The 13,695-nt window shown below is 45.8% G+C and overlaps 1 protein-coding gene across 4 annotated transcripts; it reads right to left on the reverse strand.

The window, feature by feature from the left end:
* Positions 1-108: 108 nt before the first annotated feature.
* LOC117396779 (general transcription factor 3C polypeptide 5-like) lies at positions 109-6,210 on the reverse strand. Of its 4 annotated transcripts, none has more exons than XM_059005511.1 (11): positions 6,157-6,210; positions 4,733-4,967; positions 4,293-4,491; positions 3,787-3,982; positions 3,336-3,440; positions 3,142-3,256; positions 2,941-3,021; positions 2,331-2,428; positions 1,836-1,918; positions 1,375-1,517; positions 109-691 (listed from the first exon to the last, which is right to left on the reverse strand). In XM_059005511.1, the coding sequence occupies exons 2-11, from the start codon at positions 4,869-4,871 to the stop codon at positions 531-533; spliced, it is 1,320 nt and encodes a 439-aa protein (XP_058861494.1). In that variant the 5' UTR covers positions 4,872-4,967; positions 6,157-6,210; the 3' UTR covers positions 109-530. The 4 variants fall into 4 exon arrangements, 3 of the variants coding, with proteins under 3 accessions (XP_058861494.1, XP_058861492.1, XP_058861493.1); XM_059005509.1 differs by lacking the exon at positions 6,157-6,210 and adding an exon at positions 5,377-5,949; XR_009309601.1 differs by lacking the exon at positions 6,157-6,210 and adding an exon at positions 5,377-5,947 and having other exon boundaries at positions 555-691; positions 1,147-1,517.
* Positions 6,211-13,695: the final 7,485 nt, after the last annotated feature.

Here is a 13,695-nt window from a genome sequence, read left to right on the forward strand (position 1 = left end):
CTGTACAAAGTGCCCACTAGCAAGCCACACTGTTGCTATGGAATAACCAAAGCATTGAAGGTCATGGATGAACTCTTATTCGGTTTAAAGAAGCCGAGGAACAAAGGGTAGCAAACAAGATCTTTATTTAAATTTTGAAACGGTGGTACAGAAATCCACTTGTAAAAAAAATTATTGGAGGGGAATAAAGCGAATGCGACAAGCAAACAAGTGGATATTGTTCCCAGTAGTTTCATTCTGTTACAATTCTGCAGGTTTTGAGATTCAAGGCATTAACCTTGAGTTGACTCACCCCCAATAATCTGTCCCTGTTTCAGTCAGGTATGGACTGCTCAGCGTCTCACCTGTACCTGTCAAGGCTTTACAACCCTGCTTAGTGAAGGTACAGCTGTGTGTAAAACACATGACCTGTCCAAACTGCGCTGCAAGTTCACATCTTTACAAAAAAACAAAAAGATCAGGTGCTGCCAATACAGCACAATTTCAACGACTTCCTCTATATAGGAAGAGGGGGGGGGGGGGGGGGGGAGTCACATGTAATCCAGGATTTCAGTCTCCATCTCGTTCTCGCTCCCCTCCGAGGGCTGGAACTCCTCTTCCTCCTCGTCTTCCTCCTCCTCCTCCTCTCCACTCTCCAGCTCCAACAGCCCCTGCTCCTTACCCGATGACTTGGTCTTGGTGGGGAATAGAGCTAGAACACACAGAGACACACACACACACACACACACACACAAACAAGGAGACACACAAACACAGAGAAACGCATCAACACGCAGACAGAGACCCACAGTAGTACAGGAGTTCATTCGCCTTGATGTAGCGCAGGTTCTTATTTAGTTCCTTAGTGTTTAAAAAGGTGTGCTAATGACACGTTTTGGAATAAATGTCTTCTTGAATTTACCTCCCAGTTTCTTATAGCTTAACACAATGTATACCCCGTGCCCCGTGGCACTGCAGGGCGGGCAGGGTGGAGAGTGGAGGGGCGTCCTGTTACCTGGTCTCTTGGAGAGGATGATCTGCTTGATCATGCTGGACATGATGTCTCAGAGAGTGGAGGGGCGTCCTGTTACCTGGTCTCTTGGAGAGGATGATCTGCTTGATCATGCTGGACATGATGTCTCAGAGAGTGGAGGGGCGTCCTGTTACCTGGTCTCTTGGAGCGGATGATCTGCTTGATCATGCTGGACATGATGTCTCAGAGAGTGGAGGGGCGTCCTGTTACCTGGTCTCTTGGAGAGGATGATCTGCTTGATCATGCTGGACATGATGTCTCAGAGAGTGGAGGGGCGTCCTGTTACCTGGTCTCTTGGAGAGGATGATCTGCTTGATCATGCTGGACATGATGTCTCAGAGAGTGGAGGGGCGTCCTGTTACCTGGTCTCTTGGAGCGGATGATCTGCTTGATCATGCTGGACATGATGTCTCGCAGTTCGTCGTTGGTCTTGGGCAGGCACCAGCCGTCCCGCTCCGTGCACTCAGACTCCTCGCCGTCGTTGCGATGGATGATCTTCGTCAGCCTGAGAACGCAGAAACGAAGCCGAGTGAGCGATCCAGGGCAGAGGAGTGTGGTTTCAGCACGGCACTGGGGAGCTCATGCAGAGTGCTGTCCAACCCAGGTGTGTAAGAACTTCTCATGAGAACATCTCTGCTCTGGAGTCTCTATGTACACCAGATATAAATGCATCTTAGGCAGGCAAGACAGAAAGCAAACCGTTGAGGTCCAGTTATACCAAAGCCACAGTGCGCAGGTAACAAGCTCAGGTGTGTTTCATTAAACTCACAGTAAAACCTGGAGTGGAATAGCCCTTCAGCACCATGACTGGACAGTTTCTTACCTTTCCACCTTCAGATCGCACAGCTGGTAAAACATCTGTCTGTAGGGAGGCAGGGTCGCCTCACGGAAAACATACGCAGACTCCTGGAGAGGGACAAAAACGTTTCAGCTGGTCACTCATTGCTTTAATGCATTTCATTATTCTATTTACTGGACCCCACCTTAAAAACTTCAGAGTTTTATTGATGTATATGTATTACATAGTACTGTAAGGATAGGGATACGACTCCTACTGCATAGCAGTTTCACCCATTCCAGGTTTTAATACGTGCCATGGTGTATAGGCAACAAGCTCGGGGTGCGTCCGACTAAACTCCTGGTAAAAGCAGGAACGGATCAAACTGCTATGCAATGGGAGTCTTATTGCCATCCCTGCACTGGCAGGGAGAAACAAACAAACAAAAACTCCCAAGCAGGTTTAGCATCACTAAGCATCGACTCCAGTGCAGTATTCCCAGTACTTGTGTTTCTAAAAGAAGAAAGCGAAGGCACGTACTTTGAGTTTGTACCTGGAGGGGGCGGGCTTCCTGCCGCTGGTCGTGCTGGAGATGGTCAGCCCCTGGGTGAACTCCTGCAAGCTGGCTGGCTGCGGCACTGGAGACAAGCACCACCGGTTCAGACATTGAGAAATACAACAGCATCAGGCAGTGAGAATGCAGCACAGGGCACAAGCACTGAGCATGCATGACCGCGCTTCACTGAGCTAAAGTAGTGACTGTATCGAATGAGTTCTGAATGCAGCATTAAATAAGGGTCCAGTTTTACCATCCTTTTCCTACGCTTAGACTATGCATTAAGTTTACCTTTTTAATATGCTTCACCACAACTCGCTAGTCTTTGCAAGGCTTACCTAACCAAACCCCCACTTAGCTTTGTTTAACTGTGCTGTGCTTTTACTACGGGAATCTTTTATAAGGGCCTGTCCTGTACTCTAATGTTCTTAAGTAATAAATTCAATGAAATATTAAAGAACTGCACTGAATCACAATTCAATCACTGCGTATTAAACAATGGGATGTGCAATGAGTCACAATGCATTCCCTTTGATGAACAGCCCAGCATGAGAAGTCTATTGGACCCAGCCTGGCTGCTCTCTGAGCTCCTACCTGCCTTCTTGATGGTGACTGGCAGGCTGTAGTTGTAGGTGCTCCTCTTAGCCTTCACTGGCATGTCGTTCGGAGCGTAGCCTGGAAATGAGACGACACAGAACCACTTATCATGCCCGGGAGCAGGCACCTCTGCAGGTCTAGATCACAGGCTTTCTGGAGCGCTTTATTCAAGGGTTATGTAATGGAATAAGCTGGTACCGTGTTTCATTCCGCAGCGGATCCTGAAATCCAAGACCTGGTACGCCTTTGCCTTGGGGTCCTTCCTGGGATCATAGCCAAACCGGACCCACAGACTCCTCCAGGGGCCGGTGAGCTGAAAGAGGAACGCAGACGCTCAGCCCAGCCCAGCCCAGCCCAGCCCAGCCCTCCCAGCTGCTCCCTCCCTCTCTCACCATGTAGTAGGCAACGTAAGGCAGCAGCAGCTTCAGTTTCTCGGGGTGGATCTCCAGGTTTGCCTTCACCGCGTTCCGGGACCAGACGGGTCGTGACTGAAACAGCTGGGAAGAGGAGAGAGAACACATTCTGAGCATGAGAAACGGACAGACACAGCTCCGTGCACGTCAGTCTCTCAGTGACGGGGGTTTTGTGACAGCGGGCGGACCGGTACCTAAGACATGCTCCTTAGGTGTATCGCTCACACAGTCAACGTCTTCCGCTACAGCAGCAGACATTGAGGACCGAGATTAAGCACGGTCACAACATTCGGGAGAATAAAATTATTATTATTTTTTTTTTTTAAGAGGGCATTTATTGGTAATGAAGAACTGGAAACGAAGCACCCTACTGATGAAACCCCTGAATCCATCCACACGGACAGCGCCCCCCGGTGGTGGCACACTGTACCTGCCGCAGCTCCTCCTCGCTCTGCTGCTCGTTGGGGTTGCTGCAGACACGCTTCCAGTTCAGCACGGCGGCCTCCAGGGCCTCGGTTGGGACCGTCTTGTCCTCGAAATTCACAAAGATCGCGTTGTGGGGGCGCCGGGCGCGGCTCAAGCCAATCAGATTCTCGCTGGACAGCTGGGGGGGCAGGTACCCTTCCCTGATTGGACAAGGGAAAGCAGCAGGAAGAATCTGTGAGCTCAGACATGACGGTTCTGATTAGGATAGAATCTCACCCCAGCCCTGCACACCCAGTGGCTCTCACAACATGCTGAGGTATATCACATGACATGACAAGGAACTAGCAAGCGGGGCACTGCTGAGTCTGCTCTGAGCTGATGGCACAAACTCCTGCCTCCTGCCCATTTCCAGAATACACTCAACCCAGGACTAGCGTGAGCTTCTAACCCTGGTGTGCAAACACTGCTTAGGGGTAAGTGAAGCGGCGCTCCACCCATCTCCTCACTGACCTGTGCTGGATGTCAGGCCGGTAGAAGTAATCGACAGGGTTATCGAGGCGTGAGAAGATGGGCGGGGGGATGTAGAGAGGCATTTCTTGATCGAAGAACTCTTTCTTCTCTGGGCGCCGCAGCAGGATCTTATTGTACATGGAGCTCTGGGTGCCCTCGGCTTCCGTGTGCACAGCCAGGTACTGAAAATCAGCCAGCCCTGGGGAGCAAAGTAGGGGTCAGTCAGCGTTTCCATAAGTTCAATAAGACACACCTCAGCTTGCTACCTATACACTGTGGCTAATCAAGCTCAAAGCAGTAAAACCAGGAATGGATCAAAGTGCTATCCGATAGGAGTCTTATTGCCATCCCTGCACATGATGACAAAAGCAGAAGCCACTACAGAGAACCATACGGTTAGACATTGCAGGACAGCACGCCTGCTTTCAAAATCCCATCACCTTGAAACTTGTATGTGGTGCAGATGACCCCCAGTATCTCCATGTCGATCTGGCTCTGCTGCGCGGTGTCTCCTGCAGGGGGTGCTCCGTCCCCCTGGCCCCGGGGTTTGGGGACTCGTCTCCGGACCCGCAGCAGCATGCTGGTGGAGGGGAAGCGGTTCCCGCACACGGGGTGACAGTAGGGGTCCCGCGGGCGGAAGTACAGCTCCAGGCGCTTGGAAGGATCGGCGTAGGTCTGAAACACACCACCAGAGGACAGCACTGTGACTTGAGGTCAGAGCTTTCCAATGTTTTTGGCCGTACAACAGATATGTATTTCAAGCCCCTTTTTATAAGGCAGGGGTTGGCAAAGTTGGGAACTGGCCTCTAACTGACCGGTCATAAGATATAGCACACATATTAAAACCCTGACATGGTTTACACTGAACAGATCCATTTAGGCGTGATACACAACTAACAGCTGGCTTTACTGTACAGCAAAGGAATTGTTAAAGACCTATTTTTTGTGGGAACCATTTTAACCAGCACGACCATCTGAAAACCGGTCAAAACCACCAGCTCGGACCAGCATTCACCAGTGCTGCATTACTGCTGGCTTTTCACTCGATATCATTTCGGGGTGCGTTTCGGACCGTGTTCCTTACTCTGGACATCCCTTCCTCGCCCCCGAGCGTCTCCAGCATCTTCCCCACATTCAGCACCCGACACGGGTACTCAGCGCACACCATACGGCGATGCTGCGGCAAAGACAGGACAGCCGTGCTGCGGGGGGGCGGCGGCGGCTCTTCGAGTCGAGGTGCAGCCGAGGTTAATCTCTCATCTCCGGCTGCCCCGGTCTGCGATTTCCCTTCTCCTAGTACTCCATCGAGCTCAGAACCTCCTGCACTCGGACTGGCCATATCGATTTCCCTTATTAAATATAAATATTACTTTTTATGGGTGTCGATTTTATTTAATTTATTTATTTTTTCTCTCATTCTTTTGCCTCCAAAGTTACTGCACTGCTACATGCTGTCCAATACGCCCCGCACATAAAATACATCCGACCAGCACACCAGTGACACAAAGACTATAAGAGATTGGCCTACTTCCTAAAACGTTCAAATTCAAAGTGTATGCTATAGTAGCAATTTTCGCCGTTTAAGGGAGAGTTCTATGTATGTACGTATTTATTTTTTTTAATTATTATTATTTTACGAACATACTTCCTACCGACTGTATTTTTTCTTTTGAAGCCGGACGGAATATAATGTTACACCCGTGTAAATCCGTTCCTTTTTCTCAACAGCTAGCTGCTTCATTGATGGGAAGTAAAAAAAAACAACAAAAAAACAAGAAAGTCTGTAAAATATTTGAGTAAAAATGGTCGTGTAGGGAGCAAGAGGATTTCTTTGTATAAATGTGTCGGGAAGTCCCTACTTTACCTGCTGCGTTTGCTTTAGGTGACACAGGCTACAAAATGTTTTTAGGGGGAATATTGTTGTTCTCACTCTAGCCACACGAGGGCAGCAGACCTTTTTTTTCTTTTTAAGCGGTATAGCTGTTGAGGTCACTGACAGATTCTATTACATTGACGATCTGTCTCTATTAGACATCACATAACAACAGTCTGTAACTTCGAGAGAACCAACTGAAAAATAAATAACTCCATGCATTACAGGGAAGGAAATAAGACTCCTCTTGCATAGCAGTTTCCCCCATTCCAGGTTTTACAACAAGCTTGATTAGCCACTGTGTATAGGTAACAAGTTCAGGTGTGTCTTATCAAACGCCTAGCATAACCAGGAATGGATCCACCTGCTATGAAATAGGAGTCTTATTTCCATCCCTGAATTAAAAACCACTATACAATATGCTATCTTTATGTTTAATGACATGAAATATTTTAATGCCAGTTGTACAGAATTGTGTAAATGTTTTGTGTCACCAGTACTAACTGGGTAACACTTTACATTAAGTGTGTTAACTGTCTCTAATTACTGTGTATTTACATAGTAGTTACATAGTAAATAGATGTGCACTTACACATAGTTACAATGTTATTCTGCATAATATAACCCTAACCCGAATCCTTTTCTGAAACAATTATATGTATGGAGCAAAATGATTAGAGACACTTCATGGAAAGTGGTACCCTTGAAGAGAAACTCAAAGTGCCAGCTTAATGCGGGTTGCCTGTAAGAGAGAAGGGTCATGGAGGAAAAGCCGATGGATTTATTACTGCCCTGACTGGCTCATCCTTAACCTTGCACCAGATTGACGACCTGCTGTCAATCGCAATGCAAATCCGCTCCACGGATTTGCATTGGTGAGATGTGGCCCGTGAGTCTGCTGCCTGCAGTGGAGGCAGTGTCGTTTGCATAGGGAGCAGCTCTCAATTGCTGCTGGTTCAATTATTATTGTTTTTTTCTCCACCTGGTACTGAATCCATTAGATTCGGGGTGTAGTTATTGCATCACTTTAATTCTTTACCATAGCTGTAGTTTTTGTGTATGTATATACTGTATATATACACTGCTGTGCAAAAGTCTTAGACATGCTGTATTTTTCTACTCTGATGCATTATGAGCATCAACAATTTCCTCAAAGCCTCCGCTAGTGTTTTCTACTATTATAACAACCTTGACTTGCATAAGAAGGAAAAACATTGAGTGAAATAGCTCGCATCACTCGATTTTCAAGGTGTGGTATCTGAAGCATAATCAACAAGCACAGAGAAACATCATCTGTAATTGACAAACCCAGGACTGGAAGAGCCAAAAAGCTGTCTAACAAGTATGAGCAATACTTGAAGATAATATCCTTAAGGAATAGAAAGAAGTGTTGAATTGACAACAGAACTGGCAGTCGTTGTCCATCAAATCAACAGTACGAAGGTCACTCTTGAAATCAGGACTTGAAGGATGTGTTGCAGTAAGAATACCTCTGTTAAGAAAGGGGAACGAGACTAAAAGACTAAAATATGCACAAGAACACAGAAACTGGACTATGGAACAATGGTCAAAGGTGCTTTGAGTAAATTGTTGCTGCTCATAATGCATGTTCTTCCTCCTGCGGTCGCGCCCCTGCTGTCCCTTGCAGTGTATCTGTATTGCTCACTGCGCAAGGCTGTGTTTATTCCCTGCTGGGTGCAGTCAATCCTGCCACAGTGTGATTTGCTGCAGAGTCACTGGGCTGCTCTAGAGATTTGCTGAGTCACAGCGGGCAGCTGCAGGGTCCTGATTAGCCCTCACTTCCCTGCCCGGCTGCACGTCTCCCTCCCTGTGTCGCACTGGAAGGCTGGGTGCTGTGAGACCCCACTGCTGCTTTCCAGCCTGCATGCCTGGCTGGTTCAAGGGAGCTGCTCGATCATGATTAAAAGTCAAACAAACAGGGGGTTCTCTTCCATCTAAACGACACCAGTGTTTGAATAAGTAATAGAGGCTCCAGTGTGATTAAAGTCAAGATCCTATCCAGAGTTTATTTCTAAGCTGGGAGTTTCGTGGAATCCGTAACCTCAAACTCACAAGATAAATAGGTGCTGATATAGTTCTCTGGTACTGCTGGTAATGCCATGCGCATTCAACCATGCAGTGATATGTTATTGACTGTCATTTCGAAATATTAAAAAGTTCTCCCCGTGTGACTGTTTTATCAATGGCTTCTTTCTCAAATGCCTCAATGGATTACAATATACCATAGTGTCACTGTCTCCCTGCCATTGAAGACAATCTGGGGAAAAAAATATGTGTTTACCCTTATAAAAGCTTCCCATAGTAATAGCATCGCAAAGTGTTAATAAAGCATTGTGAAATTGTGGTAAGCATTGTAAAGAACAGCGAGGTATGGTGAAGCATATTAATAACCATAGCAGCCCAGGGTCAATGCATAGTATAAACATGGGAAATGCTTGGAAAAAAAGTGTAAAAATACCAGCAGGAAAGCTTTTAATAAGAGAAGGGATCTTTGTTTTTTTTAAACCACAAACGCAGTAAGTTTGACAACAGATTACAGACGTGGAGGTCTTGCAAACATTTCTTTCCAAGCAGAGTGACAATCTGTCTGTTATGTTGGCTGTGGCTGAGGCTCGTGTCTCTGGGTGCTGGTCCTGCGCCGCCCTGATTAGAGTGAGGCGTGCCCTATCTGCCCCTCCCAAGCCCCACTCCTCTTCACCACAGAGCGTCTGAGAGCCGGCCGTTACAAGCAGGCCGGGGTGATAAGACTTCACTCACCAGGCAGCCCAGTCCCTGCCCTCCTGTCTCCCAGACCTCAGATTTCACTGCAGCTTCTGATGTGCTCCCTGTTTCCTCTCTCTCTTTCTCCACGTTTGCCTTTGTCCGCATTTGAGGACAGGCTGCTTTGTATTTTTTTGGAGAATGTTATTTTAATCCTTTCACTAGATTGTTATGATAACTCTAATTTTGTTAACTGCAACAGTTAAGTCTAAATGTTTCTGTTAATTCTGCCAACACAGCCCTTCAGATGCTTTCAATATTAAATAAGAAACTGAAGCCTAAAAAGGATCCGTTTCCTGGTGTTTTCTCCTCCCCACAGTGATGCTGAAGCTCCATTTTCTATGTGTTGAGCTTCATAGCCAACGTGAAATTTCACTGCTCTGATTCCAAGTGTGTCTAACTTGACTGTCCTCAAAATAGGACGCAGCAGTTTACAGTCAAAACGAAGGATTTACAGTTTTTTTTCTGTGCATGATTTAGATTAAATTACATAAATGCAGGTCGTGTTCTGATTTTTTCAAAGAAAACTGAATTTGGTACTTAATGGGTGAACGGGACAACTTGTACCACGCCTCACCATGCTGTCCTGTATCAGCATGCCTTCACTATATTGTGAATATGCTTTACTGCTCTTCACTGTTCTTTTACTACGGTATACTGCAGCAGGCTTTAGACTGGAAATACAAGCGGCCCATTGAGCCTCTGAACACAAGCTGAATAAAGTAAAGCAGCTGTGATCTTGATATCCCCTTTAATCAAGCCGCAGTGCCCCAGTGCATTTCCATGCCTTCAATCATTATTACTGACCCTCACTTTTATTACACTGATTATCTTTTGTTTCTGTGCTTTTAAAAAATGTTTTACTTTAATTCAGAATAGGCAAATACTTCAAATACAAATACTGTGGATAGACTTCTCCTGCACCACTGCGGTGAGTTTGCACAAGTGATTAGGTAACAGGTTTTCATTCCTAGCGCTAATATTCAAATTTTTTTTTTCCTAATTGAACAGGGATGGAAATAAGACCCCCCCCCCCCCTCCCCCCCTGCTGCAAAACAGTTTGATCCATTCCTGGTTTTACCATGAGTTTAATCAGACAGACCTGAGCTTGTTACCTATACCCTGCGTCAAATCAAGCTTGTAGTAAAACCAGGAATGGATGAAACAGCTATGAAACGGGAGTCTTATTTCCATCCCCATTGAAGCAGAGAGATCTGCGACAGAAGAAAAGGCGGGTGAGCCAGTAATAACGTTGCCAGTGCCCACTTTTGAACCACTTCTCCCTCCATCTGCATGGGCTCTGATAAAGCTGTCCTGAATCTGAAGCGAGTAACCAGTGTGTCCAGTTCCCTCAACCCTCGGCAGAGAGTTTAGCCTCTGGCACTGTAAGCGCACATTAAGCAGAGTGGGAGAGGTACTTTGCATGCAGCTCATTTGCTAAGCAAAATAACCTCACAAGCCCTGTGTGTGTGTCAGGGTTATACAGGCGCCCTGCAACTCAGTAATAAAACAGTAACAATAATATGATGTGTCAGTGCTGAGAGATTGTTTTTGCAATCTCTTCTCCCCCTGTGTGAAGCCGTTGCCTGATATAGCTGCTGGTCCAAGCGTTTAAAGCGATGGAAGCAATGGTGGGGTATAACTAGCAGTGACTGTACAGCTGTGGCCAAAGCTTTCGCATCACCCTATAGAATTAACTCATTTAGCTTCATAAAGTCGAATGAAACGTGTTGAATTACATTCCGTTTTGTAGTTTTCCCGTATTCTTAATGACAAATGTGACATTTGGAAATCTAACATGAAATACTACTGTGCTACTATTATGGCTTCCGGTAGACCTTTTTTTTTTTTTTTTTTTTGCGATATCATTTTGTAGTTTCTTTGATTACATGATGTTAAATAAAAGATCTAAATTGTGTTCCTATAGTCCTAAGATTCTTGGTGATGCTAAAGTTTTGGCCATAGCTGTAGCTTCACCCTGAGGTTCTTAGAACACGAGGAGATTAGCAACATTCTAGACTTTTCCCCCGCGTGTTACAGGCATGTATTTGAATAAGGGTTGGGTGACGAGGCTGACGGCTGTACGAATGCATCATTTATCATTGGGATTCCATGGCATTCTGCTTTGTAGGTACAGTGAGCACAAACTGTGAAAGGACCAGCTCCGGTTAGAAATGCCGGCCGCGCGACTGAAGCGTGAAGCAACAGTGTGGCTGAGTGTGGACAGACAGGTTCCCCTGCTCCTCCTTCCCCCCTCCTTCTCCCTCACTCTCCTGATTTGCATTTCTCTCAGCTCTGGGGTGCCTGGAAATCAAACCGCAGCCCCGAATGGGCAACTGCATCTAAAAGTAGATTTGATTTTCCCGAAATTAAAAGATACTGATGGTGCCAAGTGATTCCACCTTCCTGAAACAAATGCAAAAAAGATGAGACACAGCAGATAATGCAGCAAGGGGTAGTGGGACTGTGTTATAGGGAGGCAGCGTGGCTTAGTGGTTAGAGCTGAAGGACTGGGAGGTGGTGTGGTCCTAGTGGTTAGAGGTGAAGGACTGGGAGGTGGTGTGGTCCTAGTGGTTAGAGCTGAGGGACTGGGAGGTGGTGTGGTCCTAGTGGTTAGAGGAGCTCTCATCACATGCCGTCCTGGTACTTCCCCACAATGTATTAATAAGTAAGTGAAAAATTCCCTACATTTTGACTGATGTGAATAATGCTGTGAAGTTACCACCCTAACTGTTTTTGGCCCCATCACACCTTAACCAGGACGGCAGTACAAACAAACATTTGCATACAGACCACAGATTTGTTTACCAGCCGTAACAGACACACAGCCGTGCTTTCCAACACTGATTTCTTTCTTTCTTTCTTTCTTTCCAGCTTCCTTCTGTGGTTTTTTTAAACATTATTTCTCATACTTTTCATTCCAGAATTCCCAACTGTTTTTTTGGGGTTTTTTTGCTGTGTATTTAAGTGTTGGAAATTAGCCAGAACAAACAAGCTAACACCCAGCTCCTCTCTGCCATAATCCCACGGCTCCAACATAATCAAGAGATCTGTAAGACAAGCATCGATCACACCTTTCACACATCTTTATATGGGAGACATATGAAAGACGCAAATGCATGATGATCTCAGATGAGCTGGATGCTGGGTTTTTTCCGCTATATAAATCAATGAAAAACTTTTTTTGTTTCCGCTAGTTTCAATATTTCATGCCTGAAAGGGTTAAATAAAGTTATAATATGGAAGCCCAGCAATACACACGTATGGCACGAAACAGAAATATATATTAAAACATATTGTAATACATTCTACAGGTGAGAAAATATATTTTGGAAATTCATTTCAAGACAACTAAAAGCATTTGCACAACGGAGATGCCTTTTTTATACAGCTATGAGTTATGCCATGAGCAAAACCAAATTAATCTAGCCATGTGAGCGACAGACCAGTGCCATAAAAAGTGTGTGCTATACCTGGCGGGTGTTTCCAATTCCTGGTCTTCTACAGCCTAGTTCACGGAATCCTCTGGTGCTGTATGTATATGTGGAAGGTGGTGATTAAGTCAGATTACAGCTGATATACAGTAATTTGTCGTATACCGTAGTTGCTTATCGAGGATTTTCTGTGACAGATTTCCACAATGCTGCCCTGCGCAGGTGAAGCAGTGCTTACAGGTGAGATAAGATTGCCTGGCAGCGCACAAAGGGCAGGCTGGAGCCTCATTTGCATGCATGACGTGAGAGGGTTTGAAATAAAAGAAAACAAAAAGGTCCATTTACCGCAGGGCTGAGTTTGTCTCCTGTACCTACCTCCTCTCAGGTACTGCTGTCAGACATCCAGACCTTGAGGCTGAACCTACCTGCGCCCCCCGAACAACATTAGATAGCTGCTTTTATTTGCTTATCAACAATTTTAATGTGGCTGGGTGAAAAGGGATCATTGTAGCCTGTGGCAATCTACAAACATGCAAGATTTAGTGCTTTCTAATTGTAAAGCTGAGGGAACACAAAGCCCTTTTCTTCAGGATCAGTGGCTTGAAACCTGGTTCCAGGAGACCAGGAGATCTTTGCTGTATCAAACCCCAAGTCTCCCCTGGACAGACCAAGGTGTCACTAATAGGGCTGAATGTTTAAATGGTGATGCTTGCACAGCTAGTTTAAGAAGCAGAGCCTCGATGAATGGCTTCAGTTTTTTTTTAGTATTTGAAATTAGTTGGCAAGTGTGATCCAGATCCAGCTGCTGCCTGCGTTGTGTTTACCTGGAGACGCTGCGAGGGAGCTCCGCATGACATTTGTTTGGCAAAACAGTTATTGTAAATCATGAAGCGGAGCTGAGCGGCAGGTTCCTGGGGCAGAAAAAAAACCTGCACATGAGGTGTGTTCAGTATAATTCAGTGATGCAGTTTCTGCTTAAATCCTTATTTACCGACTATAGGGGGCAGCTTCTGGAAAGACTCCTAAGACTGTGGAATACCTGAAGTGAGGTGGCTTAATACATGGGGTTGTACAAAAATCATTGTTATTTGTTTGATCTATTCAGAGATACCAGGGTGTTTAGTAAGTAAGGGGTCTGAGTGAGGAAAAATATACAGCACTTTCTGAACACACCTGGTACATAAATTATGCAACCGAAATATCAAGCATGATACACTGGTCCTGGGGTTTATGTGAACTAGCTGTACATCATCAGATCTTTATGCAGCTGCTCTTTAATTCTCTGCCAGGGTTGCCAATACAGTGCTGTATAGCA

Source organism: Acipenser ruthenus, chromosome 31 (assembly GCF_902713425.1).
Source record: "Acipenser ruthenus chromosome 31, fAciRut3.2 maternal haplotype, whole genome shotgun sequence".
Lineage (NCBI taxonomy): Eukaryota > Metazoa > Chordata > Actinopteri > Acipenseriformes > Acipenseridae > Acipenser > Acipenser ruthenus.

Bases quoted from the DNA above. Each gene is read 5' to 3' on its own strand.
- LOC117396779 (XM_059005509.1), bottom strand. From the start codon at position 5,631: ATGGCCAGTCCGAGTGCAGGAGGTTCTGAGCTCGATGGAGTACTAGGA. The intron at 4,968-5,376 runs GTAAGGAACACG...GGTGTGTTTCAG, and splicing joins GCGAGGAAGGGATGTCCAGA to ACCTACGCCGATCCTTCCAA. The intron at 692-1,374 runs GTAACAGGACGC...TGTGTGTTCTAG, and splicing joins CATCCGCTCCAAGAGACCAG to CTCTATTCCCCACCAAGACC.